Here is a 26164-nt window from a genome sequence, read left to right as displayed (position 1 = left end):
GTTGATGGCTTTTGCCTTCTGGGTTTCTTCCTCTGTTGTTCCCTGGAGTCTCTTGATGACAAAAAAAAAGGGAAAAATGGGTTTTGGAAAACAGAATAAGTTCCAGTCCAGTTCTGAAGTTCTTCCCCCATGGCAAACCCCCAAGGTGGAGGGCAGGCTATGCTGGAGGGAAGAGGTGCTGTTTTTCAGGGGGGTGGGGTGATGTGGGGGCGGCGTGCAGCCCGGGCCCTCGTTTTCCTTGGTGTCCCTGGGAGTGGGATTAGAAGAGGTGGAGCTGCAACCTCATCTTGAGCGCCTGGCCCAGCTCTCTGGTGAGGTAGTTGAGATCTTTCAGGGCCTCAAGTTTCTGTAGTTCCCGCTTGCGGTAGAGAAGCACGCTGACAATCTCCAGGAGGTAGGTGCCAGGGGTGGCCTGCTTGCGGGCCAAGTGCAGGTAGCTCAACCCCTCCTTCTGGCGGATGTGGAAGAAGCCCTCCTGGTTTCCCTGGGTGATAACGTAGCGGATGTGGTTCTCCATGGGTTCCACAGCGGGCAGGAGTTCCAGGATGTGTTCCTTGGGGCCCAGGTCAGAAAAATTCAGGGCGACCGCCAAGGGGGTGTCAACATCTATGCTGGCCAGGCTGAGACCTGGCTCCTGCTGGCAGGGGGGAGGAAAGAAAAGAGAAGAGAGGTCAGAGTTGGATGAAGGAAAACGGGGACTAATTGAGGTTATCTTTTATTAATATTTAGACCTCACTTTCCACAAGCAGGACATGAGTGCAACAGCACCCTCATGCTCATATTCCCCAGGATATTGCCTCTGATGCTGGAGGTAATATATAACCATCGTAGTTTGTTGCCATTGATTGCCTTCTCCTCCTTAAATTTGTTTAACCCCCTTTTAAGGCCAAGTTGATGGCCATCACTACATCTGTGGGGAGGGAGATGTTTTTCTCCCCCTCTTGTAATATTAGAATCCCGTGGGGGCCATCCAATGAAGTTCAACTCTACACCATGTGAAGAACTATTCCCTTTTGTCTGTCCTGAAACTCCCACCATTCACCTTCATGAGATTACACCATTGGGTTCTAGTATTATGAGAGAGGGAGAAAAATGTCTCCCTACCCACTTCTCCCAATCTCAAATTGGTGGCCATGATTACATCTATCCTAGTCTTCTAATCCAGGTTCTAGCCAGGCCTTATATGGGATGTGGTTTCCCCACACCACATTCCACTGGACTTCTTTGGGTTCACTCTCCCCTGTACTCTGATTAAACATGGATAACTTCTTAAATAAATTCCAGACAGTTTTCTGGACCTTTCAGTCCCTTTGTTTCATTTGCATCTCTCTTTCTGCAACACTGCATAAAAAGTCTCTGTGATCATATATTTGAATCCATCAAGATCTTTGTTGGTGTGGCGCCTTACAGATGTGCACGGGGTATAAAACGCCACACCAAAAAGGATTTCGACACAACCGTGCACACCCCTCTGCTTCAGGATTGCTTTTTTTCAAGCGGTGTTTTATCGACACGCAGACGTGTGCACCGCTCAGGTGGAGGAAGGGGGAAAGGCACCAACGGGCATGAAGGACCCAAAAGGCTGGGCACAACCTGTGCATGCACAAAATCCAAAAATCGATACCCTTTTGCAGACAAGGTGGAGAACACCTCACGTGTCAGTTCTGCTTTGGGAACAAGAGCAGGTAAATGTGGACCTACAAAATCTGGGGACAATCTCAAAAGTGTTCCTGCTCAGGACAAAGGCTCCCCCCTCCACACCTGGTGCCCATTGGCCCCGTTGATGCTGCGTCGGTGTCGCCCTCTCTTGGGGTAACCATTGATCCTGCAGTCATAACAGGCTTCAGGTGAAAGCAGGTTCTCTTCCTCTTCCTCCAGGGGTGCAGGGAGGTAGGTCTCCTTGCCGAATCCTAACCCAGAGATGCAGTGGCTGCAGATCAAAGAGGAAGTTAATTGATGGAACAGGGAGACTGTGGTCTTTTTTTATAACAGCAAGGTAGTCCTACAGCAGGGGTGGGAGGAAGGTAGATCTGGGATGGTGTAGTTGAATCCTGCATTGCAGAGCCTGCACTGAGCAGGGTGTTGGACTAGAGCAGGGATGTTGCACTTCTTTCAGCCCAAGGGCTGAATTCCATGTTGGAGAAGCTCTTGGGGGTCTCATTCCAATGGTGGGTGGGGCTGAAGGCAAAAAGGGCGGGGGCAAAATACTCAAAATACCAGCATATCGTAGCTTGAAGCTCTTACTGCTAGTAACTAAGCTTTAAGAGAGGCATTGCAACCTTTTAGAATGGGGGGAAAATGTGCAAAAGATAGGAAACCACCAAATGATTGGCAGTTGGGGGAAAGGAGTGAACTCTGGAAAGCAAGATTGGGACCCTAGTGGGGCTGGTTTTAATTCCTCACCCTTGGACAAGAAGGTCTCCATAGTCCCTTCCAACTCTATGATTTTATGAAACTACAGCTCTCCAAGTGGTTTGCAGTTGGTTCCACTTTGGAAAAACAAGGGCCGGTAATTTAGATCCAGTGTGGGGAGAAGGTAGATCTGGATCTACCGGTACATCTATGCATGATTTGCAGTAGCTCGGCAAGAATTTCTGGCTCCCCACATCTTAACAATGACTCCCTCCAACGCCGCCCTCAATTATCCCGCTGAGAGGAAGAAAGCTTGCGGGGTAACTAGGAGTGGGTTTTTGTGTGGATGGACTGTGAACTCTGTTCAGTTTTGGTTCTCGAAACACATTCCTGGGATATGAATTCTTTAATTCTATATGCAGGCTCTGATTAGCAGATTTCAGGGGCTCTAGTAAAAAAACAAATGAAATAGATCCCGCCAACCTGACATCTGCCTACACCCTGTCCTACAGGACAGGTCTCTGTGGAAAGTAACGGGAAACATTTCATCAGCTGTTTTAGATTTGCATATCTTTGTCCAATCTGCCTGGAATTCATCAGGGGTGATGCCCCAGGGGAAAAAATGAGGGCAGGCATCCTGCTTGAAGCTGAAGGGGAACTGAGATTGGATTTGGAGGAATGAAGGTGAGGGAATGCAAGCTCATGACGTAGCAGGAAAAGCAAGGCACAGAGTCCAGTTTGTGGGTCCATCTGTGCGCACCCTCAATGAGAGAAAGGTTATGGGAGATTTGGTGTGCTTACCCTTGGCCTGCCCGGAAGTACCCGGTCGGACAGCCGCACAAGTAGCCGCCCTCTGTGTTGGAGCAGCCGTAGCTGCAGGAGCTGCCTCCCGCTGCACACTCATTCACATCTTGGCAGCTCCCGGAGGCCTGGTCAAAGTTGAAGCCAGAGGGGCAGATGCACTTGAAGCTCCCCAAGGTGTTGTAGCAAGAGGCAAAACCGCAGGCCGAGGGGCTGGAGCATTCGTTCTCATCTGTGGCCGAAAGGAATGTTTGTGCATGGGTGGGTTTAGTCAGGGTTCATGCACAGGAACGTCCATACATCTGCACACACAGAGATCTGTTGTCTTGAATCCAAAATCACCCCAATTCTGCCCCAAGAAGAGTCGAATTCTGTAAGCTGACTAAACTGAGAATGTGAAGAAGGGCCCTGCACCCTGTTTCTGACAGTGGACAGCAAGATGCTCAAGCAGAGTGCAGAGGCAACCGCCTCCTCCCCATCATAAGCCCTTGGTGTCTGGTTTGCAGTTTGTTATCATTAATAGTTGCTTTATAGAAAATACAGTTCTCTAAGCCAGGGGTCTGGAACCTTGTGCCTTCCAGATGTTTTGCACTACAATTCCCATCAGCCCCTGCCAGCATGGCCAATGGTCAAGGACTATGGGAGTTGTAGTGCCTGGAGGGCACCTGGTTGCCAATCTCTGATATACTGATGCAAAAGATATTTAAATACATACAAGTACTTAAATATATTTTAGATTGTAACCCCTTTGGGGGGAGAGACCTCACCTACCTGATCTTTGGAAAGCACTGTGCCCACTTAGGTATGGGGCCTCCATGGGCAGCATCCAGTTGTTTCATTCTGTTAGTGCAAAGGACATTGTGCTAGTGGAAACTAGGTTCTGAACAATGCACAGGAGGAGAATCCAACTGTAAAGTGAATTTTGCGCAAGTGTAGTTGCGCAAGTGGTTGTATATTATGCTTGCACAACCCATTATGTGACTGGTTGCATATCATGCTTGTGGAACCTGTTGTGCAACTGGTTGCTCATTACAGAGGTGTACGGATTGTGTTAAGTCTGTTCTGTCTGTGTTTCGTGGATTGTCAAGTGCTTTCATTCTGTCATCTGCCCATCGATGGAATCCATTTTTTTTGTCTCCAAATTTGTGCAAATTTGCATGTGCAAAATGTGTAAATTCCCCCCAAATGTGCAAATTCCCCTCAAATGCGCATTTTCACACTTAGCTGATGGGGAAAATGCGCATTTTGCCTTTTTTAAAAGTGTATTTTTCTATGATGGCATTTGTGCAAAATTCCCGAAGGCTACAAAAACAGTCCACAAGTCTGTGGAATCCTCCTGAAAGGGGAAAAGCTGGTCTGCTGTGGAATCTGCAGGTCAGATTCAGAAAAATCCAAACTGATTTCGTTCCACTGTGGATTTCTCCAACATCCCTAGCTCTTTATGCTTGCACAATGGGTTGCACAAGCATAATGCACAAGTGGTTGCACAATAGAAAGATTTGGCACAGCTCCACTAACACTATTTGAGTTTGCAGAATCACACCATTGGATACTGCCCCAGGACAGTTAGCTTTTAACTGCCCCCAGTGATCCACTTACCCACACACTGGTTCCACTGGTAGTGCTGAACGTAGCCTTGGGGGCAGCTGCAGCGGTAGCCACCCAGCATGTTCTGACATCCGTGCTGACACTGGTGGTTTCCATCACACTCATCCACATCTACAGAACAAAAGGTGAGAGAAAGGGCCACGTTTTAGGGGTCATGACCAAGAGCAAAACTTTGCCCTTGCTCAGCTGTCGGCAGGAGACTCAGGATGCAAAAGGAAGGACTTCTTCATGCAGCGCAGAGCTGGAACTCACTGCTACAGGATGCTGTGACAGCCATGAGTGCGGATAGCTTTGAGAGGGAACGTGACAAATTCATGGCCAAACAGACACCTCTGGGAAGCCCACAAGCAGGACACAATGGGAAAAGGCCTCTCCGGCTGGTATTGCCCAGTGACCAATCTTCAGAGGTATACAGCCCCTGATGCTGGAGGTTCTACCCCTCACGACAATTTGCCATTTATCAAGGGCAAAGAAGCCGTAAGCCTCCAGCTGTTGTCAGACTCCAGGTCCAATCATCCCTGTCCATTGCCCCTGCTGGCTGGGGCTGATGGGAATTAGAGTCCAACGACCCCTGATTAATAGCCTTATTCTCCATGGATTGATCTGATCCCCTTTTAAAGCTGTCCAAGTTTGTGACCATCACCAGATCCAGCAGAAGCAAATTCCAGTGTTTTTCCGCAAGCTGTGTGAAGATGAACCTCCGTTTATCTGTCCTGAATCTCCCACCAACCAGCTTCATGGGATGACCCCCTTGGATCCTGGTATCATGGAAGAGGGAGAAAAACATCTCCCTATCTACTTTCTCCAAAGCATGCATTATTTTGCAAATCTCTTTCATGCGTTTCCCTGTGACTTGTCTTTCCAACCACCCCCAAATGCTGTAACCTCCAAGGCCCTGATCATTCCCACTTGCCCTTTTCTGCACCTTTTCCAGTTCTACAACATCCTTTCAGAGGTGACCAGAACTGTCCACATTATTCCAGGCGTGGCCCTTGCCACAGACTTTGGTAAAGGGCATTTCAAGACTGGCTGTTTTATTTCTGTGATACAGCCCCTAGCATGGATCATGCCTAGCATTTGCATGGGAATCGTCCTGGGATAAGCAACCAGATGTTTTGAACCACAACTCTCAACAGCCCCAGCTAGCAGGGCCAATGGTCAGGGATGATGGAGGTTGTCATCCAAAATCAAGAGTCTGAGAGCCAGTGTGCTGTAGTGGTTAGAGTGCCCCACTGGGACTTGGGAGATCCGGGTTCTAGTCCCCACTCAACCACCCCTGAAACAGTCCAATCTAATGCATATTTCTGAGTATTTGCCATGGGGTTTCAGACCTTAATGCCCCTGTGATCCACCCCGCACGCACATATTTTTGTGCCCATACGTACCTTCGCAACTGTTTCCAGAAGTGTCGAGGGCAAACCCGTTTTGGCATTCGCAGTTGTAGCTTCCAGGGGTGTTCAGACATTGTCCTTTGACCCCGCACAAGGTGGGCTGGGACATGCACTCATTGTTATCTGCATGAGGCCAAAAGACGGAGGGTTGGGTGTGATCTCAGGACAAACACATACATACCACTCCCTGCTCCGCCGCACACCCCGACGTCTCAGCTTCAACGTGACTCTTTGCATGCAACCACTATTGTATTTGGCATGACTGGAAGCCATATGCTCAAACTGTATGGCAAGATGGCAGTGGGAGGGATCTGGCAATCTCTCTCTAGTGCGCAGCTTGGCTGGCTTGCTTGAGGCACCTCCTGGTATCCCAAATCACCCATGCAGTCTGCATCTGGATGGACTGCATTGCACAGCTCTGGGATAGGGAACTTGGTACTCTCCAGATGTTTTGGCCCACAACTCCTATCATCCCCAGCCATCATCTGTGCTAGCTGGGGATGATGGGAATTGTAGTTCAAAACCTCTTGAGGGCACCAGGTTGCAGTAGGGTAATGGCTGGCTGAAAGGCTGAAGTCTGGCCGGTGGGAGGTTGAGGGTCAAATTATGCTCTACACCAAGGGTGTAACTTGGCCCTTAAAAGATCTGAGGCCCAGGCCCATAGGATACAAATCTGCCTAAAATTTGCATATGTTGATTTGTATCTGTATATGCAAATATAGAAATAATTCCTAGGATTTAGTTAAACTTCACAGGAGGCAAAGACAGCCAATGAATTCTTCTCCAAATCATCTCAAAGAAAATAAATGCTTCAATTTTTTTGCACCTTGGCTCAGGTCATCCCAAACCAATGGAAAAAGGGGCTCTGGGAAATACATTCAGAGCCCTGGGAAATACATTTGGGGATGGAGCCTCATGGGCCCAGGCTTGCATGCAGGGTGAGGAATGAAGCCCTGGTGGCTTTGTGGGATTTTGGTTTTTAAAATGAAAAGCAACCTCAGGTGGAGGCCATTTGGAGCAACAGAGGATTTGCCTTTCCTCACTCAAAATCAGCCAGCTCAAGCTGCTCTCCCAAATCCTAATTGGGAACAGTATGCTTAATAGTCACTCTTGTGAATGGGTGTCTAGAAACCCATGGAGGAAATAAATAACTGGCAGGAGAGGGGGAGATTTTGAGTTGGCTTTTGGGGGGGGAGGGTGTTGGTGGTTGATGTCACCCCCAGCAGCCGTTCCAACAGGCTGAGCTAAGGGAGATGAGAGGGGAAGCAAGCCCATTCCACCAGCCCCCTGTGGAAAGAGTACTTTTTTTCCCTCTCCCCTCCCCATCTGGTTTTCCTTGTGTGTTGTATCTTTTTTGGATTGTAAGCCTGTGGGCAGGGAGTGTCTTCTTTTATTGATGATTTATAAGCTGCTTCTGGGGGCCTTTTTGGCTGAGAAGTAGCATAAAAATACTCCAAATAAACAAATAAATAAATGGAGCACTTACAATTCCAGCAATAAAAATGTGCACAAACCCAGGCACCCCTATCAGAAGTGTTATTTTTTGGGGAGCCAGCACCTGAGGAAACTATAACCCTGGACCCCACATATGGGCAGGAGGAAGGGCTACTCACCGATACAGGAAGAATGGTGTTGGGTAAATCCAGGGGGACACTTGCAGCTGAAACCACCAATGACATTCACACACAGGAACTGGCAGTTGTGCTGTTTGGTGGAGCACTCGTCCAGGTCTGGAGCATCAGGAAAACAAGATGGCGTTATCCTCTCTTGTGGTGTCTCTGTGGTACTACAGCAGGGGTGGGGAACCCCAGGCCCGGGGGCCAAATCTGGCCTGTCTTGGGGGCCAAATTTGGCCCTCTGGCATCCTGATCCAGTCCTCTGTGTTTCTGCAGATGTCCATGCCCCTTTCCCCTGACACCACTCCCTTTCTCCAAACCACAGATGGTTTGGTGGTTTCCCAGACTTTGTGCAGTTTTCTCCCTATCCAAAAAGGTTGCAATGCCCCTCCTAAGGCTTAGGTACTGGCAGGAAGAGCTTGAAGCTAAAACATGCTGGTATCTTTGGTATTTCTGGACTTGCTCCTTTTGCCTTCGGCCCCGCCCACCACTGGAATGCGCCCCCCCCAGCGCTTCTCCAAAATGGAATTTGGCCCTCATCCTGAAAGATGTACTGCACCCCTGTCTTAAATAACATAAGATTCTAGTCCTCAGGGTTCTGAAGAGAGGGTTGATTTAAACAGGAACATAGGAAGCTGCCTTATACTGAGTCAGACCATGTGTCTATCTAGTCCAGTCCTGTCTACATTGACTGGGAGTGGCTCTCCAGGAGGTCTTTCCTTAGTCCTATCTGCAGATGTTGGGGATTGAACTTGGGACCTTCTGCATGCAAAGGAGGTGGTCTGCCACTGAGCTGCAGTCCGTCCTCACGACACAGTCCCTGAACTATCAGCTCTCTCTAAATCCCAGAAGTGTGGGGTTTGGTGAGTGGAAAGCACTTCAGACATGCTCAGAGGCCTGCTTTTTCCCTCTGCCCTCCTAGACAAATCTATTTTCAGCCTGTGACCTGTTCTGCCCACCCATAAGTTCATTTTATCCCATTTCCACACTAGGCTTTGAATTGATCCTTTAAAAATTCTGCCTGGAATTTTAAGAGCCGCTCTCACATGCCTAAATACATGCCTATCTCACACGCCTATCTAAATACATTATTTTCAAATGTATTTTATCTTGAAGTGCACACTCTAAAATGGATTTCAGGGCATTCTTTGAGCTGCTGGCTATGCGAGAATATCCAGAGAAATGCAAAAGCTGGAGGCAGGGGCACTGAGTTCCGATCTGCCCATTATTTATATATCTATCTTCAGTGACTTATTTAATTAATTGATATCCTGCCTTTCTGCCCCAGGAATGGTGCTCATGATAAAATATAAATGATGAACAAAAATCTGAATTAAAACGTAACATAAAAACAAATACATTCAAAAATGCAATTAAAAACACAACAATCAGAGAAATAAACAGCAAACAAAATAATTAACCCCACCTCTGGCAACAGGCCAGGTTATATGCCAAATGGCCTGCCAAAATCTGAGCAGTAAAGTCCAGGAGTTGTTTTCAGGATCTGCCATCTGTGAGCAGGAAGGGCTTTGCTTGAGGAAGGTCTCAGCTAGGGATGTGCGGACTCACCCCGGTCTGGGTTCTCTGGACTCCTGCCCAACCCCTGCCCCCACTCACTGGTCCCTGGACCACACTTGAGCCCCTGTCATGCTCGATGAGCAGCCCACACTCACCCTAGTTGCCTCATCGAGCTCTGCGGTCGCCATTTTTTTAAAAAACAAGATGGCAATCGCAAATGCACAACTTTTGTATGTGCGAAAATGCACATTTCTGTGATTGCAGATATTCTCATGTGCAAAATGCACATTTTGTGAAGGCTCACATTTGTTGCATGCAAAATGCACATCTTTTAAAAATGTGCATTTTCGCGCGTGTGCAAATATGCGCATTTTTGCAATCGCCATTTTATTTTTAAAAAAATGGCGACTGCGAAGCTTGATGAGGCCGCTGGGGTGAGTGCAGGGCATTCGTCGTGCCCAGGCAGGGGGCAAGCAGGGGCAGGGGCTCAGCAATTGGGGGTAGGGGCAGGGGCGGTTCCGCCAGATTCCTGGACTGAATTGGGCACCTGCACCATCCCTAGTCTCAGCACCCCATTTTAGGGGATATCCCCTCCCCACAAACCACAGTTTACCCCATTCAACAGGGGGGAACTGAATGGGGTGACTCTCTTCTGGCCTCTCTATGTAGCATTTTCAAAGGGCTGCTGTCAGAAGAAGCAGGGATGGGGTGCGGTGGGGGAGGGGTGAGTCCAGTGTAAATTTGGATTAGGGATATCAGAGAAATCCACCTAGGATACAAATGAGTTCGGAATTCTATGACTCCAACCTGCGGGTTCTGCAGTGGACTGACTTTTTCCGAGTAGCATAGGTTCTGCAGATTCACAGACTGGTTTTTCACTTTGGGGGAGGGGGGATTTGCACTAATTTGCATGAATGCTAATGTGTGTGTGCACTAATGCACATTATCACATGGGTGCAAGTGTGCACGTGTACTAATGCACTACTGCAAATTAACACTAATGCAAATTGGTGCAAGTAAAACAAAATTCTAGTAAAAAAAGTCCAATTCCATCAATGGACAACATAATGAAAGACACCTCACAATCTGTGAAACACAGAGGGAATGGCTTTAACTAAATCCGTACAACTTTAATCCAGATCCATTCTGAATCCATTTGTATTGGAATTCACAAAGATAGATTCCCCAACTGTTAGTTACATTGTTACTGTTCTTATTAATTAATTAATTAATTACCTTTGCAGGTCTTGCCATCCTCGTGCAGGAAGTAGCCATGGGGACAGGAACACTGGAAACTGCCCTCAGTGTTCTTACAAATGAAATTGCAAGGTTTGGGAGACTGGTTGCATTCGTCCAGGTCTAAGGGCAAGAGAAATGGGGTGAGGCAGGCAAGAAAGGATGTGACACACTCAAACTTCCATCACCCCTCTGCTCCCAGGCAGCATGACAGGAGTTGGTAATCCGACAATGTCTGGAGGGGCGTCCAGCTTCACTGCCCCTGTTTTAACCATGTTGGAAATCTATTTGATTCGATAGTTGCGCTCCCTCCATATTATTTCATTCAATTTGGAGTGTGATTAGACTTGGTTGTGCCACATTGCAGACCGTCCACAAGGATGAAGGCAGTTTAAAACTATTTTTTAAAATAAACACATAAATAAGGTAACATAAGAATCTTTGCTTTGGGGGCGGGGGTGGTTGCTGCATGTCTCAATCACTAACCCAGTCTTCCCCAACCGGGTGCTCTCCAGATGCATGTATTCATTTTTTTTCACCCAGCTCTTCAGCTGAAAAAGGCTCCCTGAGCAGCTTATAAAGATTAATATTGAGATAGTTCCAGCTCTCAGGCTTACAAGCAGAAAGACACAACACAAAAGGAAAAAGGATTGGGAGGGAGGAGGAAAAGAAAAAAGAGAGCAAAACTCCAGCACCTGTTCTTAGTTTCAAAGTTCTTATCCGTGTTCTTTCTGGCAGGGCTACACAAGTTTCCTGCAACTGTTCCTTCTCTGGCTAATGTATGGGGCCAGGTTGCCCCCCCCCCCCGCTGCTCTGATGTTCTTCCTGGGAGGTGTGGGGGTGTGTGGCCTCCCAGTGGCCCTGGGTTCTCTGGTTGATGGAGGAGGCTGGAGTCTGCAGTCCCTGGGAACTTTCAGTTGGAGCTAATATTTAGGGAGTGTTTCCCTTGATTTTCTTGGCTTTCAATACCAAAGAAAGCCACTTGTTCTGCTACTATTTAGCATCTGCTCGGAGAAGACTGGATTAGCCCAAATATGCAATATGAAATATCTGGTACAATTGTTTCCCATTGTTCTCTCTCTCTCTCTCTCTCTCTCTCTGTGGTTTGCAAGAGCACAATTCATGCCAAAGTTGGTTCCTCCATAAGCATTCAACAGTTTCCATTCAACACTGGAGCTGCCAGTGTGGCGTAGTGGTTAGAGTGTCGGACCAGGACTCTGAAGACCTAGGTTCTAGTCTCCATTCATCCATGAAGTTGACTGGGTAACTTTGAGCCAGTCGCTGACTCTCAGTCTACCTCACAGGAGTCTTGTGAGGATAAAATATGGAGGAGGAAGAGGACCATGTAAGCCGCCTTGGGTTCCTGGAACCGCCCAGGAGCTTTGGCTGTTGGCCAGTGTAGAAATGCAATAAATAAATAAAATAAATGAAGGTGGGATATAAATGTAAGAAAGATTCAAAGAATAAATAATAAACTTACCCTGGCATGCTGTGCCAGTGTTGTCTGTGGTGTAACCCAGTCTGCAGTGGCAGCGGAAGGAGCCCATCGTGTTAATACATTGGCCATTCTTACAAAGGTTGGGGAACACCTTGCACTCATCACTATCTGCACAGAGAGACAAAGACCTCTGTTGAGAATGGCAGTGGCCAGCACCCCACCCTGGTGCAAAGTCAGTTTTGAGGGGATGGGGGGAGGGTGATGCTGGTTGCTTTCCCAAAGGGGGTGCATCGCTGTCCCCCTTTTCACTAGAGCCTGATGACAGCTGCAAAGTCAGAATTTGCCCCCCTCAAGATCACTTCAGCTTTATTAGAGTTACCTAGACTGCACTAAACTGCAGTGAAGTTTTTTTAGTCCAGCAGGTGGTGCCATTGCTCAATTTAGCTCTGCCAGGAGGATGCACTGGCTGAAGGGGACAGGGCCATTGGTAGCCACCCTGAAAATATTATGACACAGTTGGCCTATCACAGGCCAGGGGTCAAGTGGCATGGTTTGCAAGCCAAGGGTCTCAGGTTCAATTCCTGGCACCTTAGGGATGTGAAACATTAACAGCAAAATCTTGCCCTCCCCCACTTGAAGTGGGATGGGGCCGTCATGAAACGGTCCATCCTGACTCACCTCTCCCATCCATCATGTAACCTGGCCCATGGGGACACATCTTCTTGTAGTGGGCTGTGCCAGGGAAGGGGCAGAGCTCACACTGGGGGCCCCAGCCCCACCCTCCGTTGCAACAGCACTCCAATTTGGTGACCTGGTGGTGGTTGGTGGATGACATCTGACACATGGTCTGGAGCACCTCAGTGAAGCAGAATCCTTGGCGGGTGTCTGGGAGAGCAGAAGGAGAAAGAGATGGGCAGTTATCAGAGTGCCCCACAGCCCCTGGAGTCAGGCAAGCTCCAGGCTTATCACTGAAAGAAAATCTCACACCCTTTTGGAATCTGGGCTGACTGTTGAAATCCACCACCCACCCCACATTTTGTGAATCCAAAATTTCTGGTTTCAAATATACCTTCTGAGAGACATGTTACAAAAACAAAACAAAACAATTTCTAGAGCAGAGGTGTAGAACTTTAGCCCCAGGGGCCAAATCTTTCCCCACATGTTGATGCCCCCTTTTCCTGGCCATGCCCCTTTCTGTCAACCACCAATCATTTGGCAGTTTCCTGGCTTTTGTGCAGTTTTTTCTCCCAGTTCTATAAGGTTGAAATGCCTCTCCAAAGGCTTAGTGACTGGCAGGAAGAGCTTTAATATGTTGGTATTTGGGGTATTTGCCCCCACCCCATTTGCCTTTGGCCTGCCCACCACTGGAATGCACCCCCTGAGAGCTTCTCCAAAATGGAACACAGCCCTCAGGCTGAAAGTGTCTCCCCACCTTTGCCTTAAAACCTCAGCTCAAACCCTGTGAACAGCAAACCCTAGTGGGTTTTCAGGTGACCGCTGCAACTGTCCTTCAAAATATCCTGCTTGCCTGAATGCTCCAGAGGGCGCAGCACATGAGCCACATTGTTTACCAAGACACTTGGTGCCGGAAGGGCTGCTTTGGAAGCCTTCATTGCAGCTGCAGTGGTAGCTGCCCACAGTGTTCACGCAGTGCCCATTGGGACAGATGCCTGGCTTTGTACGGCATTCATTCTCATCTGACAGCAGGAAAGGATGTAAAAAGAGTTGGTTAGGAGCAGAAGGGAGAGCACGTTTTGCGTCTGCTACAGGTGCAGCATGGTGGGGAAGAGACTCAGCTATGAATCAGCAAGTGTCCAGTTTGAATCTCCCCTCTGACCTGAGCTGACTAGGTGCCTTTAAGCCAAGGGTCCCCAACCTTTATGGGTTGGTGCTAGGGATGTCAGAGGAAACTGTTTGGGGGGTGTAGCTCAACGAGCTTCCATTGTCTGCTACATTTTCTGCTACAGAGTTCGACTTGGTCTGCAGTGAGTTGGGCCATTTTGTATTTTCCCCTGCTTTTTAATTTGCTCAAATTATGACTGAATTTTGCACACATTTGTATAATTCGAGCAATTTGCACACATAGCTGCCACAATTTGCATACATTACACAAATTTGTGCAAATTTTGGCTGCCATTTGCGCAAATCCCTATTGACTCAAATTACAGCTCACCACAAAATAAATACGCAAACGGTTCACCGAGTTCAGGGAAAAAGCTGCAGCTCTGCCTGCAAATGCAAACTGAGTGCCACATGCTGCAGAATTCTGTCAAGCTAAAAGAGAGACAGATTTCCCAGTGATGGATATCCCTAGGTGGTGGACACATCTTGAATTTTCAGAGTGTCATGGGCACTCTCACAAAATGGCCACCATGGGATGGGTGCTTGCCCATTCACAAAATGGCTGCCATGGCAGGCTGGGGGGTGGGGGGGAGGCTGGTCAAAAAAACACTCTTTTCCCTGAAGGAAAACTGTTAAGACTAAAAGAAAAATCACTTGACCAAGAGCCTAGGTATAAGGCAGAACTCAAAACCACTCTTTTGAACCCAAATATAGATGGTACTGGAGGGCAACACTTTGCTTTGTAGCATGGCAATCTCCCAGTAAAAAAAACAGAAAATAAGAAATAAAATTAAAATCAGGAGGGGCAGGGAGACTGATGAGTGCCAAGAGAGATTCTTTTAATTCAATTTTTTTCTTGTAAATTTCAACAAGACAAAACAAGTGATAAAAAAGAAAGGATGGATGAATGAATGTGTGTGTGTGTGTGTGTGTGTGTGTGTGTGTATGTATATACATACATACATATATATATATATGTATGTATGTATACATACATACATACACATACAGAGAGAGAGAGAGAGAGTAACTATATGTGTTAAAAGTAACAGTTACAATTGGCTACAACATTCTAGAAAAACATCAACAAAAGCAGACCAAATATCCATAGATGTATCCATTTGCAAGTTGCTGGGCACCAAGAGAGATGTCCATGGGGACATTCATGCCCACGGGAACCATGTTGGAGACCCCAGCCTTAAGCCAAGTGACTCTCTGTCAGCCTCAACTCTTCCATCTGCAAAATAGCGATAATAATGCCAACCCGCCTTATAGGGTTGTAACAAGGGTTTTTGATTTTTTAATTTTTTACATTTATACCCCGCCCTTCTTCCATCGTGGAACTCAAGGTGGCTGCATGCGGTTCCCAGGTGGTCTCCCCTCCAAGCACTGAGCTTCAGCAAGGTGGCTGCCTCATGTGCCTCCAGACCAGGCCCTGGGATTATGACAACGCAACGTAGAAATCTGTGTTGTTGTTGCAGTTGTTATTATTACTGCAGATGTTGTTCTTATTTTAGGGTTTCTTACATTTTTTCTTGCAAAATTCCCAATCACAAAGAAAAAAAGCAAATAATGATTTTGACGATAGCGCCAGCACCATAAGAAAACAGAACATTCCTTTCCAATTTACTGATGCATTTAAAAGCACAGCAATCAGACTCCACTGAAAACGATTGTTTCCAAAAAATTGAGAAGTACATTTTGATGTCAAGTAAGTAAAGAACCCCTTATCCTAGCAATTCTTTTCTCACCTTCTCTACCCTATCTGGAAGGGAAATAATTACACCAGCTCCAGGGCTAGCATTTCCCCCTTCTGCTCAGCGGACATCTCAGAGGGTGCAGGATCTAAAGCCCCCCACAATCCACCCCTGACATGCCCCTTTTCCCCCAGCACCATCGGCACATCAAAGCATCCACTGCTGCAATTAGGAGTTTTTACAATATTTTACGGCCTCTCTGGTGCCCCCTTGGGAACCCTAAGATTGCAAACTCAACTGAACTCAAATGTGTACTCTTCTGTCCTATATAGAGTATTTTCACACTCTCTGTTCAGCCAATCATTAATCTAACCTTGTGCATAATTTTAATTTTTTTAAAAAAAAAGAACCCCAGAGGAATTTATATAAGGCACTGCAGCTTCACCACTGAGCTAAAGTCATTCAGCTCAGTCCTCCTCTGGATCCAGAGGTTTCAACAGGGTCCACCCATGTATTTTCCCCCCATCATCATGAGGACTAGAAACTTGAGCTTTTATCTATATCTATATCTACGTATATCTATATAAAAGTGCCTCACCTGTGCAGTCTTTGCCGTTGGGCCCGTGTTGCATCCCAGGGGGGCAGACACAAGCGAACGTTCCAATGAGGTTCTTGCACATCATACTGTGAGATTTGCAGCCATGCATCCCCTCTGTGCACTCGTCCAAATCTGATAGAAATGAGTGTGAGAGAGAGGATGGCATGTGTGAGGCAGGAAAGGCCATAGCTTGGCAGTACAGCATGTGCTTTGCATGCTTCCTATCCATCAGCTCACGAGGACTGGCATCTTACTTTCTTATAAAACAGGAGTGGAGAACCTGAGACCCAGGTGCCAAATCTGACCCTCCTGGAGTTGCAGTTTGCCCCTCCAGGGTTCTCCACATAGCCATGCCCCTTTGCCTGGCCCCTTCCCCGTTTCCCGCAACCACTGATTCTTTGGTGGTTTCCCAGCTTTTGTGCAGTTTTTTCTCCAGTTCTAAAAGAAATGCTTCTCCCAAGGCTTAGAGATGGGCAGTAAGACCTCTAAGCTAAAATATGCTGGTATTTTTAGTATTTTTGGCCCCACCCCTTTTGTCTTTAGTTCCACCTACTTGCCTTTGGCCCCGCCTACTGCTGGAATGTGGCCCCAGAGAGCTTCTCCAAAATCGAATTCAGCCCTCAGGTTGAAAGACCTCCTGCAGCCTTGTTTTAAAGGGGAGGGCCATCGCCCCATGGTAGAGCACCTTCTTTGCCCGCAGAAGGTCCCAGGTTCAATCCCCGGCATCTCCAGGTAGGTAGGGGATTAAAGACTCCTGTAGGAAAACCTGGATAGCCACTAGCAGTCAGGGGAGACGATACTGAACTAGATGTACCAAGGGTCTGACTCTGTATAAGGCAACACAACCTTTTATCCAGAACCATGAGGACTAGAACCTTAGTCTACTTTTAGGGCAGGGGTTTGAACCCTCTCTGCCTGGAACCCTGGAGAGCCATTGACAGCCCTCCCCAAAGTGGGTACCCTAAAGATGCTTTGGACTGCAACTCCCATGAGCCCCAGCCAGCATGGTCAGGGATGATGGGAGTTGCAGTCTCCACTACAGCACTGGTTCTAGCTTGATAGGCGCCGTAGACAAATGCTTTTCATACCTCTAATCTTCTTGAGGTTCCTTACCTTTGCACATCCTCTGGTCATCCCGCAGGGTGTATCCAGAAGGGCAGGTACAATCGTAGGAGCCGAGGGTGTTGATGCACCGGAAGGCACAGAGCAGTTGGTTCAAGGCACACTCGTTGATATCTGGAGGGTGGAGATTGCAGGGTGTGTGTGTGGGGAGGTTGGGTGAGGTGAGAGACACATAATCCCATCCCACTGAGACTGGAGGGTGCCAGCTCCTTGGCTCAGCCTCAACCCTTTGGGAGGGGGACTATCAACTTATTTTAGCTGTGGTGGAGCTTCCATCAACAGGAGCTGTCTACCTCTGAACTTCAGAGGCTGGAGACCAACAGCAGGGCAGAGTTGTTGGCTCTGTGCCCTGCTTGTGAGCATCCCAGAATTACCTGGTTGTCCACTCTTGGGAACAGAAGACTGGGCTACATGGATCTTTAGTCAGATTTCAGGTGGCTGGTTATCCTGAAATGCACCCCGCAGAGAGGTCACATCTGTGAATGGTTGTTCTCTGGGGTGCTTTGAGAGCCACCCTGCTTTTTGTCCCTGAAGATGCTGTTTCAGGGAACAGAACCTTCGGGGGCAAAATAGAAAACGGAATGGGACCATTTTCTGAAGGAAAACCAGCACAGGTCCACCCGATCCACATCGGGTCCATGTACTGGCTTGGGGATCCCCTACTGCTTTTCCTTTAAAATAAAGGTATCCACTTTAAGTACTCTCAAACTAGAAGGTCTGTTTTATCGTAATGTGTAGCTTAGCCCTTACCAGCACACAGAATCAGCCGGCTGTTGAGCGGCAAGCCGGACAAAAGAAGAGTCAAATCGAAGGTGGAGATTTTCGTGTACAATGCATAGAATTCTAGATTGAAAGAGAGTTTTGGAGGTCACCTTGTCCACCCTTCCCGAACCTGGCACCCTCCAGCTGGGTTGGACTACAACTCCCATCATCCCCATCTGTCTGTGTGATGATGGGAGTTGTTGTCCAGCCCAGCTGGAGGGTGCCAGGTTCGGGAAGGGTGACCTAGTCCGATACCCCCGTCAGTGTAGGCATCTAATCCCAGGTTTGTTTATAATATAGTGCCCCAGGCCAGGTACGGTGAGAGCACAATGTGGTGTAGTTTTTTTCAGGGTAGAGAATGTTTTTGAAGGCCACCCCACCAGCCGTCCCAAAGGCAGCCTGTTACCTTCACACGTCATCATCGGCCCTGGCTCAAATCCCTTGTCGCAGGCACACTCAAAGCCCCCGACCACATTGGTGCAGGTTCCGTTCCCACACGGGTTTCCGATGGAGCATTCGTCTGTGTCTGGCCATGGCAGGAGAAAGCAAGAGGGCCAGGTTAGCTTTTAATGAACACACATCTGTTTCATATGGCTACCATCACTATTCAGTGCAATGCTAGATGTGTTGGCTCAGAAGTCAGACCCGTTGTGCCCAATTACCCCCTAGTGGGGACCAAAATAAGGGTATTTGTGTGTGTGTCTGTGTGTTTCTCAGTGAAATCACAAGGGAGGGACCCAACCAATCAGCAGGATGAACAGCCAGTATGGCCAATCAGCAGGGTACATAGCTGGTATAGCCAAGCAGCACTGTCCATAGCCAGTACAGCCAATCAGCACAGCTGCCTTCTGTTGCAAACATACAGAACAGGGTTTTTTTTTGCAGAGTTCAACCCTGGGGAGGAGAGGAGGTACTTGGACTGAATGCAGTGCGGGTTCTGTCTTGAGTGCCCCTGCAATTCAAGACATAATATCACTGTGCTTTTCTTCTGGTAAATGATATTATTCTAGGCCAGTGGATTACTGAATTGTATCAGTGTTTAACTGTGCAAGTCCAAATATGTCTACTCAGAAGTAAGCTGCACTGAGTTCAGTGGGGCCTTACATCCAGGTAAGCAGGTATAGGATGGAAGCTGAAATGGTTGATAAGATTTGTAATTATTTTTGTTTTAAAAGAAAACGGTGACCCTGGGGTGTGATCTGGCTATGTGTCTTCCTCACCTGCCTCCACCCCAGAGACGGCTTGCCGTAGGGCACCTGCCACACTCACCCACACAATTCACACCCATGTAGTCGAGGTTGTATCCGAAGGGGCACTCGCAGCGGAATGACCCGTCCGTGTTAATGCACACCCCATTGATGCAAATGCCTGGATTTTCTGAGCATTCATTGACGTCTAGAAGGCAAACCCGTGGAAGCAATAAAGCATTATGTACGCTTTATTTATTTATTTATTTATTTATTTATTTATTTCTATACTGCCCAATAGCCGAAGCTCTCTGGGCAGTTCACAAAAATTAAAACCAAACAACACACAATAAAACAATTTAAAATATATAGAACATTAAAACCACAATATAACAATACAACCACAATAAAACCTAGCAGCAGTGCAGGAGTTTAAAATACTGATTTAAAACAGCAAAGATAAAAATTTAGAAAGCTAAAATGCTAAAATGCCTGGGAAAACATTTCTCGTTGTTGTTGTTGAGTGGACAATGGTTCAACTTGTGTTTTCATTCTCTCTAACAGCACCAATGGAGGAAGCAGAGTTAACATATTTTAGGGGTGTTGAACCTCTTTTAGCTCAAGGGCTGAATTCAATTTTGGAGAAGCTCTCAGGGGCACATTCCAGTGGTGGGAGGGGCCAAGGGAAAAGGGGAGGAGCTAAAAGCAAAGGGGGCCGAGCCAAAAATACCATCACATTGTAGCTTAAAGCTCTTACTGCCAGTAACAAAGCCTTAGGAGAGGCATTTCAGCCTTTTAGAATGGGGAAATAATGCACAAACATCAAGCAACCACCAAACAACCAGTGGTTGGGGCAAAGGTGTTGGGCCAAGGGAAGGGGGCGTGGCCTCCTGGGAACCCTGGAGGGACCGATTTGGCCCCTGAGCCTGAGGTTCCCCACCCCTAATTTAGACAAAGAGCCTTTCTACACCAGGCTGTTAATCTGCCGTATCTACTTTCAGTTTTGCCGCAGAATGGATATTTGAGGACTAGTCGAAAAGGGTTTTTCCCTGCTTTTCCAGTACATAACCTCTAGGTGGCACTGTGGTATAGTAGAATAACACAATTACAGAAAGAGAACAAAGATTTTCATTCTCTTTCACAAATAATACCACATTTTCCCAATTCTAAAAAACCGCACCAAAACCACACCAAAAATGCTGTTTAAACTGTTTAAAAACAAAAGTGAAACTGGAGGGTCACCACGTTGCTCAAAGAACCTGTAAACAACTGTAAATATGGATTGAGGAGGGCACAATAAATGCCTCGTGCAGAAAAGCTCAAAGACATTTTACTCTGCCTCTTTGCAGCTCAACATAGACAAATAGCAGAGAGAGAAAGGTGGCCAGGGGATCCACAGTACTCCCCATTTTTTTCTACCTGTCTCTGGAGAAAGCATTCAGAATTCTCAGCAGTCTGTCTTACACCCAGAAATGTAAGGCTCTTCCTTCCAGGAGAATTTTAAGGTGTGTTGCCTATAGGGATGACGGAGAATTCCATTTGTGGGGGGTGGAGTTTGATGAGTTTTACTAGGTTTGGCCCCCTTGGACTTCCTTCTGGCTCCCGCTACAGTGCCCAACTCGGTCTGCAGCGAGTTGGGCAAGTTCGTGGATTTCCCGGGCATTTTGCACATTTTTTCCCTGCAGTTTCTGCATTTTGAGGACATTTCTGAGCAATCTGCACAAATTTCTGAGTAATTCACACAAATTATGGCTGAATTTGCATGAATCGCTCAGAAATTTGTGGAGATTGCTCAGACATTTGTGTGAATTGCTCAGACATTTGAGCAAGTTGCTCAGAAATTTCCATGGATTGCTCGAACATTTGTGCAAATTGCACAAAAAACGTGCCCAGAGTTTGGGGGAAAGCCTGCAGCTTGGCTCGGAAATGCAAATCGAGTTGTAGATGCTGCGGAACTCCATCGAGTCAAAAAAGAACCAGATTTCCCAGCGACAGATATCCCTAGCTGCTGATTTGAAAACAGATTTGGCTCTGGAATCTTCCTGCGTTAGGAGGAAAATCTTACCTTCTCTGGTGTCTCCCAGTCCGGGAATGGCACCATGACCGTACGGGCAGAGCTCCTGGAAAACAACTACAGAGGGGGACAGAAACAAGAATGTGGGTGCTTTTTTCTCTTTCTTTAAACATCTAACATTGTTTTGTACTACTTCCATGGAAACAACTCACAACAGCTTACAACGGGCGGCCTCTGAAGTCACATGAGCAGGTGTCTCATGCTAAGGAAGTTCCATCAAAAAGGACCCCTGGAGGTAACATTTTGGAGGGAATTTGGAAGCTGTCGATTTTGTCATGGAATACTTACAACGGGCACATGCAGGTGCTGAGGGCCAAGGGCTACATAGCCAAAATGGGGCTACTGAGAAACAACAGCATGCTAGTGAAGAACCCAAGGTTTGGAGAAGTAGAAAAAAATCTTTAGGAAAAACGAAAAAGAGAAAAAAGGGGGGGGGGATTTCTCAGAAGCAGCATGCTCACTGGTTACCGAATGTGGAATGTGCTCCGTTAATGTGGGGGGAGCAGAAAACTGGGGGAGGGGGATGAGAAGAGGAGGAATGGAATAGAGTGTCTGGAAAAGGGCTTGGCTGGCTGTTTGGAACACTGAGCAGGAACACTCCACATGGGGCATTTTTGATGTTGCAGGGCCCACTTGCAGATTTACATTTTGGGAGGTAATTTCAAGTGATGTCAACCAGACTTGTCAGTTATTGCACTGGAGAGATATATCATTTGGAGTTCTCAGAAAGCCATTTTAAAGCTACCCCTGAATTAGCCCCCTAAAAACAACACAGCCGTGGAGGGCTGGATTGCCCCTTGGACCTGAGGTTCCCCACCCCTGGGTGACACAGTTGATAAGTCAGAGTGCTGTGTGGCACCTACCATTGGTCTCCTGCGGGCACAACTCACACGGGTCTCCCCAGCCTTCTCCTGGCATCTTGCTGCAGCAGCACCGGGCCTTGGTGGTGTTGAAAGCTCTGGGGACAGAGCATTTGCCATTGTCGAAGCGGGTGAAGCAAAAGCTCTGGCGCATGTCTGCGAGAGAGGGACACAAGTTGGGTGTGTGGAAAAAGGCAAATCCCATATCGGGGGATGGCGAAGAAAGGGACCGGGGACAAAAAAAGACAAGGTTGCAATGCCCTTTTATACAAATTGACGGCATGACCACTCTTGGAATATTACAGCTTTCCCCAACCTGGTGCCCTCCCAGATTTGTTGGACTACAATTCCCAGCATCCCCCAGCCAGCTGGGAGTTGTAGTCCAACACTTCTGGAGGGTCCAAAGTTAGGGAAGGCTCAAACACAGTGATGTAGTGGTCAATTTGGAAGTGCAGGTGCTCATTGTGACAGCCACACCCCCAAGGAGATGCAAAAAATACAGCCAGCCGGGTTGATTTTTACAACAAACCAGTTCTAGCCATTTTTGTATCCACCAGGAGCAGGTCTTTGTAAATATGTACCATAGGGATGTACAGATTTTGTAAAATATGTTCGGTCTCCATTTTACAGATTGTTGGGTGCCTTTAGTTCATTGGCAGAATAGGATTTTTTCCAATTTTCCAAATTTGCACTTGAGCAAATTTGCATTTACACAAATGCGCACTTGAGCAAATGTGCAAATCCCCCCCCCCAAATGTGCATTTCCATGCTTTAGCCTGTGGCGGGAAATGTGCATTTCGGTCTGTACTTTTTAATTTCATTTATTTTTTTACGATTGAATTTGCCTAAAATTCTGGAAAGTAAAAAAAAACAGTCTGCAAGTCACTGGAATCCATGCAACTCGGGAAAAGGCAGTGCACTGTGAAATCTGCAGGTAAGATTTGTAGAAATCCAAACGCATTTGATTCCATTGCAGATTTCTCTGACAACCCTACCGTATCGCAGAACTGGCAAGCCATTGGGGCAGCTGGCTCCACCCATCCTAGTTAGCTAAGGGTTCAGCTTGCCAGTCAATGTGGTTCATGGAGGGTGGAGCCAATGTAGTCATCTTGCCCCCGCCCCCTAAGGGAATTGCCAATGGGAGGCCCCCACAGTGACGCAGCCGGGCAGTACTCACCAAAGCAGTGGCGGCTGTTGTCAGAGAGCACAAATCCCAGAGGGCAGATGCACTGGAAGGTTCCGGGTGTGTTGGTGCAGGTCCCAAAGAGGCAGATGTTGGGCTCCTCCTCGCATTCGTTGATGTCTGCAACCCACCACAAAAGTGTCAGCTCCATGGGATGGACCCTCTCCTCCCCTCCTCAGCCTGGGTTTTGGCTAGGGAACTGGAAGGGACTGTAGCTCAGTGGAAGAGCCCCTGCTTTGCACGCAGAAACTCCCAGGTTCAATCCTTGGTGTCCCCAGGTAGGACCCGGAAAGACCCCTCTTTAAATCCCAGAGAGCCACTGCCAGTCAGTGGAGACAAGGCAGAACTAGATGGAGTCTGCATGAGGCAGCTTCCTATGTTCCTATTGAAATCATCCCTGTAATGGCACTCTACCGATGGGGACAGACAGCAGGGGAGAGCGGCCGAGGGGTGTCTTGGAAGCATCCGCTGGGCCACGGTAGGGTGGAGTGGATGCTGGAACGGGTGGACCTTGGGGGTCTTATCCAGCTATAAGGACAAAGGGCCTGATTTGGTAGACGGCAGCTTGCTCTGTGCACATGCGTCCCCCTGCTTACCGATGCAATTGTCGTTCTGCACCTCGTAGCCCGGTGGGCAGATGCAGCGGAAGGAGCCTTCCAGGTTCTGGCAGGTCCCCGGAGAACACGTCCCTGGCAGGCTGACGCATTCGTTGATGTCTGCAAGGGAGGGAGCAAGGGGGCGGGGCGGTCGGTTCTCTGTGGCTCCAGGGAGGAGTCACCCCAAAGGGCAGCAATGTAGCACCCCCAGGGAGGCTCCTGTTGCCCCCTCACCTCACAAACAGGGATTCCCAGCATCTCAGGGGACACAAGTGTGAGTGTGCTTGCGGGGAGTTTCCCCTCCTCTCTGCCCCACCCCTGGAGTTCTAGGAGTCAGGTGGGCCCCACAGACGGATGGGGGCAATTCCAGAGGAAGAGGAGAAAAGGGAGGTTCTCATTCAGCCTGCCTTGCGTACCCCCATCCTGGGGTTTCAACGAGGAACGTAAGGCGGGGCTGTGAGGGAGTTTGGGATTGGCTGGGGCGTGGGGGCATGCCGTACGGCTGTGCACTATAGGAAGCCTCTCCAGCTTGCAAAATTATGCCGAAGACATGCTCTCAAACTGCTAAATATTCATGTGCTTAATGTATAGGGTAGGGAGGCACAGAACCCAAATCTGGCCCCCACAGTCTTCCCATTTACACCCCCCCCCAAGACATAGCCCCTGAACCCAAGGAGAACTATTAAGGACCTCAGGCACTTTCTCCCAAGCTGAGACACAAGCAAAGGGCTCTTTATGCCCCTTTCCCGGCAGTATGAAGAGCAAGAGAGGTCTTGGCAAAGCCCTTTGCCCTATTATGTCCCTTGGCCTAAGCTGAGAGACACAAGCAAAGGGATCTTGGTGCCCACTGGGACACCCCCTCCCTTTAAGGGCCCTCTAGAGAGAAGATTACACAGGCACCCACCGACACAGTTTTTGCCATCTGGAGTGTGGTTGTAACCCTCTTGGCAGAGGCACTGGAAGGAGCCAACATTGTTGATGCACTGCCCGTTGCGGCACACCTGCCCTGCCAGGGAGGAACACTCATTGACATCTGTGGGGGAGAGCATGCACAGAGATGAGGGCAGTCATTCCCGGAAGTTTGCCTGTCCCCCTCCCACTTGCTCTGTGCCTGTCCCACTACAGGGTTTCTTACCCATACAGTCATTGTTGTGGGTCAACTCAAAACCAGGGAAGCACAGGCAGTTGTAGGACCCCACGGTGTTCTTACATGTCCCGTTCCCACAGGGCTGGCGGTTGCATTCATCTATGTCTGTGGAAACCAAAAATGCAGGATGCAAGTAGAGACTAAGTCATGTTGACATTGCACTATGGAGTATCAACCCCTCCCCTTCATGTATGTTATGTTCTTGTCAGTCTGACAACAACCCTGTAAAGTAGGCTAGGAATTCGCTGTCCGTATCACATATGGGAAGGAGGTGGGCGGGTGAAAGCAGTTAGCTTAAGACCTCCCAGAGAGTCAGGAACAGAGGGGAGATTTGACCAAGGAAAGTTGTGGCTCAAATTTTAAAAAAAGAAAACCAAAAGTGTTTATGCTGTGGAGAATGGCCGGAAGATCAGCTCAGCTGTTAATACAAGTAGATAATGTTATGCAGTCACAACAGAGCCCTGTATGGCAGGAGGGGGGGACCTTAGGCCCTTGGGCCAAATGTGGCCCTCCTTGGGTTCCCCCAGCTAGCCATGCTCCCTTTCCTGGCCCCACCTTCTTTCCACTGACTGGCAATCATTAGATAGTTTTCCAGATTTTGCACTTCTTTTCTGCCATCTGGAAAGGATGAAATGCCTGTCCTACAGCTTAGTTACTGGCAGGAAGTAGTGCTGGACCTACCATTAGGTGGGGCGAGGCAGTTGCCTCAGGCAGCAGATGCTGGGAGGAAGCAGCAAGGTGTTCAAGGCGAGAGCTGTGTGCTGTGCAGCCTATTCTGCACCCCTTAAGTGGGCATGGTGTAGTGTAGTGCATGGTGTAGTGGCTAGAGTGCTGGACTGGGAGTTGGGAGATCCGGGTTCTAGTCCCCACTCGGCCATGGAAGCTCACTGGGTGACTTTGGGCCAGTCACAGACTCTCAGCCCAACCTACCTCACAGGGTTGTTGTTGAGGATAAAATGGAGGAGGAGGAAGATTATGTACGCCACCTTGAGTTCCGTGGAGGAAAAAAGGCGGGATATAAATGTAATAAATAAATAAATAAAATAATTAAGTTAGCCTGCTGCCTTCAGGTTCAGTGGAGAACGTTGTCCTGTCATTAGTGTTGAAGACAGATTCATCTGCCTGTCCAGACAGAT

General features: G+C 48.1%; 1 protein-coding gene across 1 annotated transcript in view; it reads right to left on the bottom strand.

Annotated features, from left to right (window-relative positions):
- Nucleotides 1–259: 259 nt before the first annotated feature.
- LOC146334107 (fibrillin-2-like) overlaps nucleotides 260–26164 on the bottom strand; it is a 172520-nt gene continuing 146615 nt past the window's right edge. Inside the window, exons 45-64 of the mRNA XM_084825045.1 lie at nucleotides 25017–25133; nucleotides 24786–24914; nucleotides 23882–24001; nucleotides 23280–23405; nucleotides 22106–22258; nucleotides 21234–21299; nucleotides 19251–19376; nucleotides 18388–18507; nucleotides 17211–17333; nucleotides 16098–16229; nucleotides 13532–13657; nucleotides 12639–12845; nucleotides 12003–12128; nucleotides 10523–10645; nucleotides 7766–7882; nucleotides 6147–6275; nucleotides 4753–4872; nucleotides 3154–3385; nucleotides 1762–1930; nucleotides 260–637 (exon numbers count right to left, since the gene is read on the bottom strand). Coding sequence (XP_084681171.1) covers nucleotides 260–637; nucleotides 1762–1930; nucleotides 3154–3385; nucleotides 4753–4872; nucleotides 6147–6275; nucleotides 7766–7882; nucleotides 10523–10645; nucleotides 12003–12128; nucleotides 12639–12845; nucleotides 13532–13657; nucleotides 16098–16229; nucleotides 17211–17333; nucleotides 18388–18507; nucleotides 19251–19376; nucleotides 21234–21299; nucleotides 22106–22258; nucleotides 23280–23405; nucleotides 23882–24001; nucleotides 24786–24914; nucleotides 25017–25133 — 2939 coding nt within the window. The remainder of the gene's footprint in view (nucleotides 638–1761; nucleotides 1931–3153; nucleotides 3386–4752; nucleotides 4873–6146; nucleotides 6276–7765; nucleotides 7883–10522; nucleotides 10646–12002; nucleotides 12129–12638; nucleotides 12846–13531; nucleotides 13658–16097; nucleotides 16230–17210; nucleotides 17334–18387; nucleotides 18508–19250; nucleotides 19377–21233; nucleotides 21300–22105; nucleotides 22259–23279; nucleotides 23406–23881; nucleotides 24002–24785; nucleotides 24915–25016; nucleotides 25134–26164) is intronic.

This window comes from Heloderma suspectum, chromosome W, assembly GCF_057233095.1.
Source record: "Heloderma suspectum isolate Gila_16-S chromosome W, 16-S_ref, whole genome shotgun sequence".
In the NCBI taxonomy this organism is placed as follows: domain Eukaryota; kingdom Metazoa; phylum Chordata; class Lepidosauria; order Squamata; family Helodermatidae; genus Heloderma; species Heloderma suspectum.
This window is presented reverse-complemented; position numbering and strand designations above follow the sequence as displayed.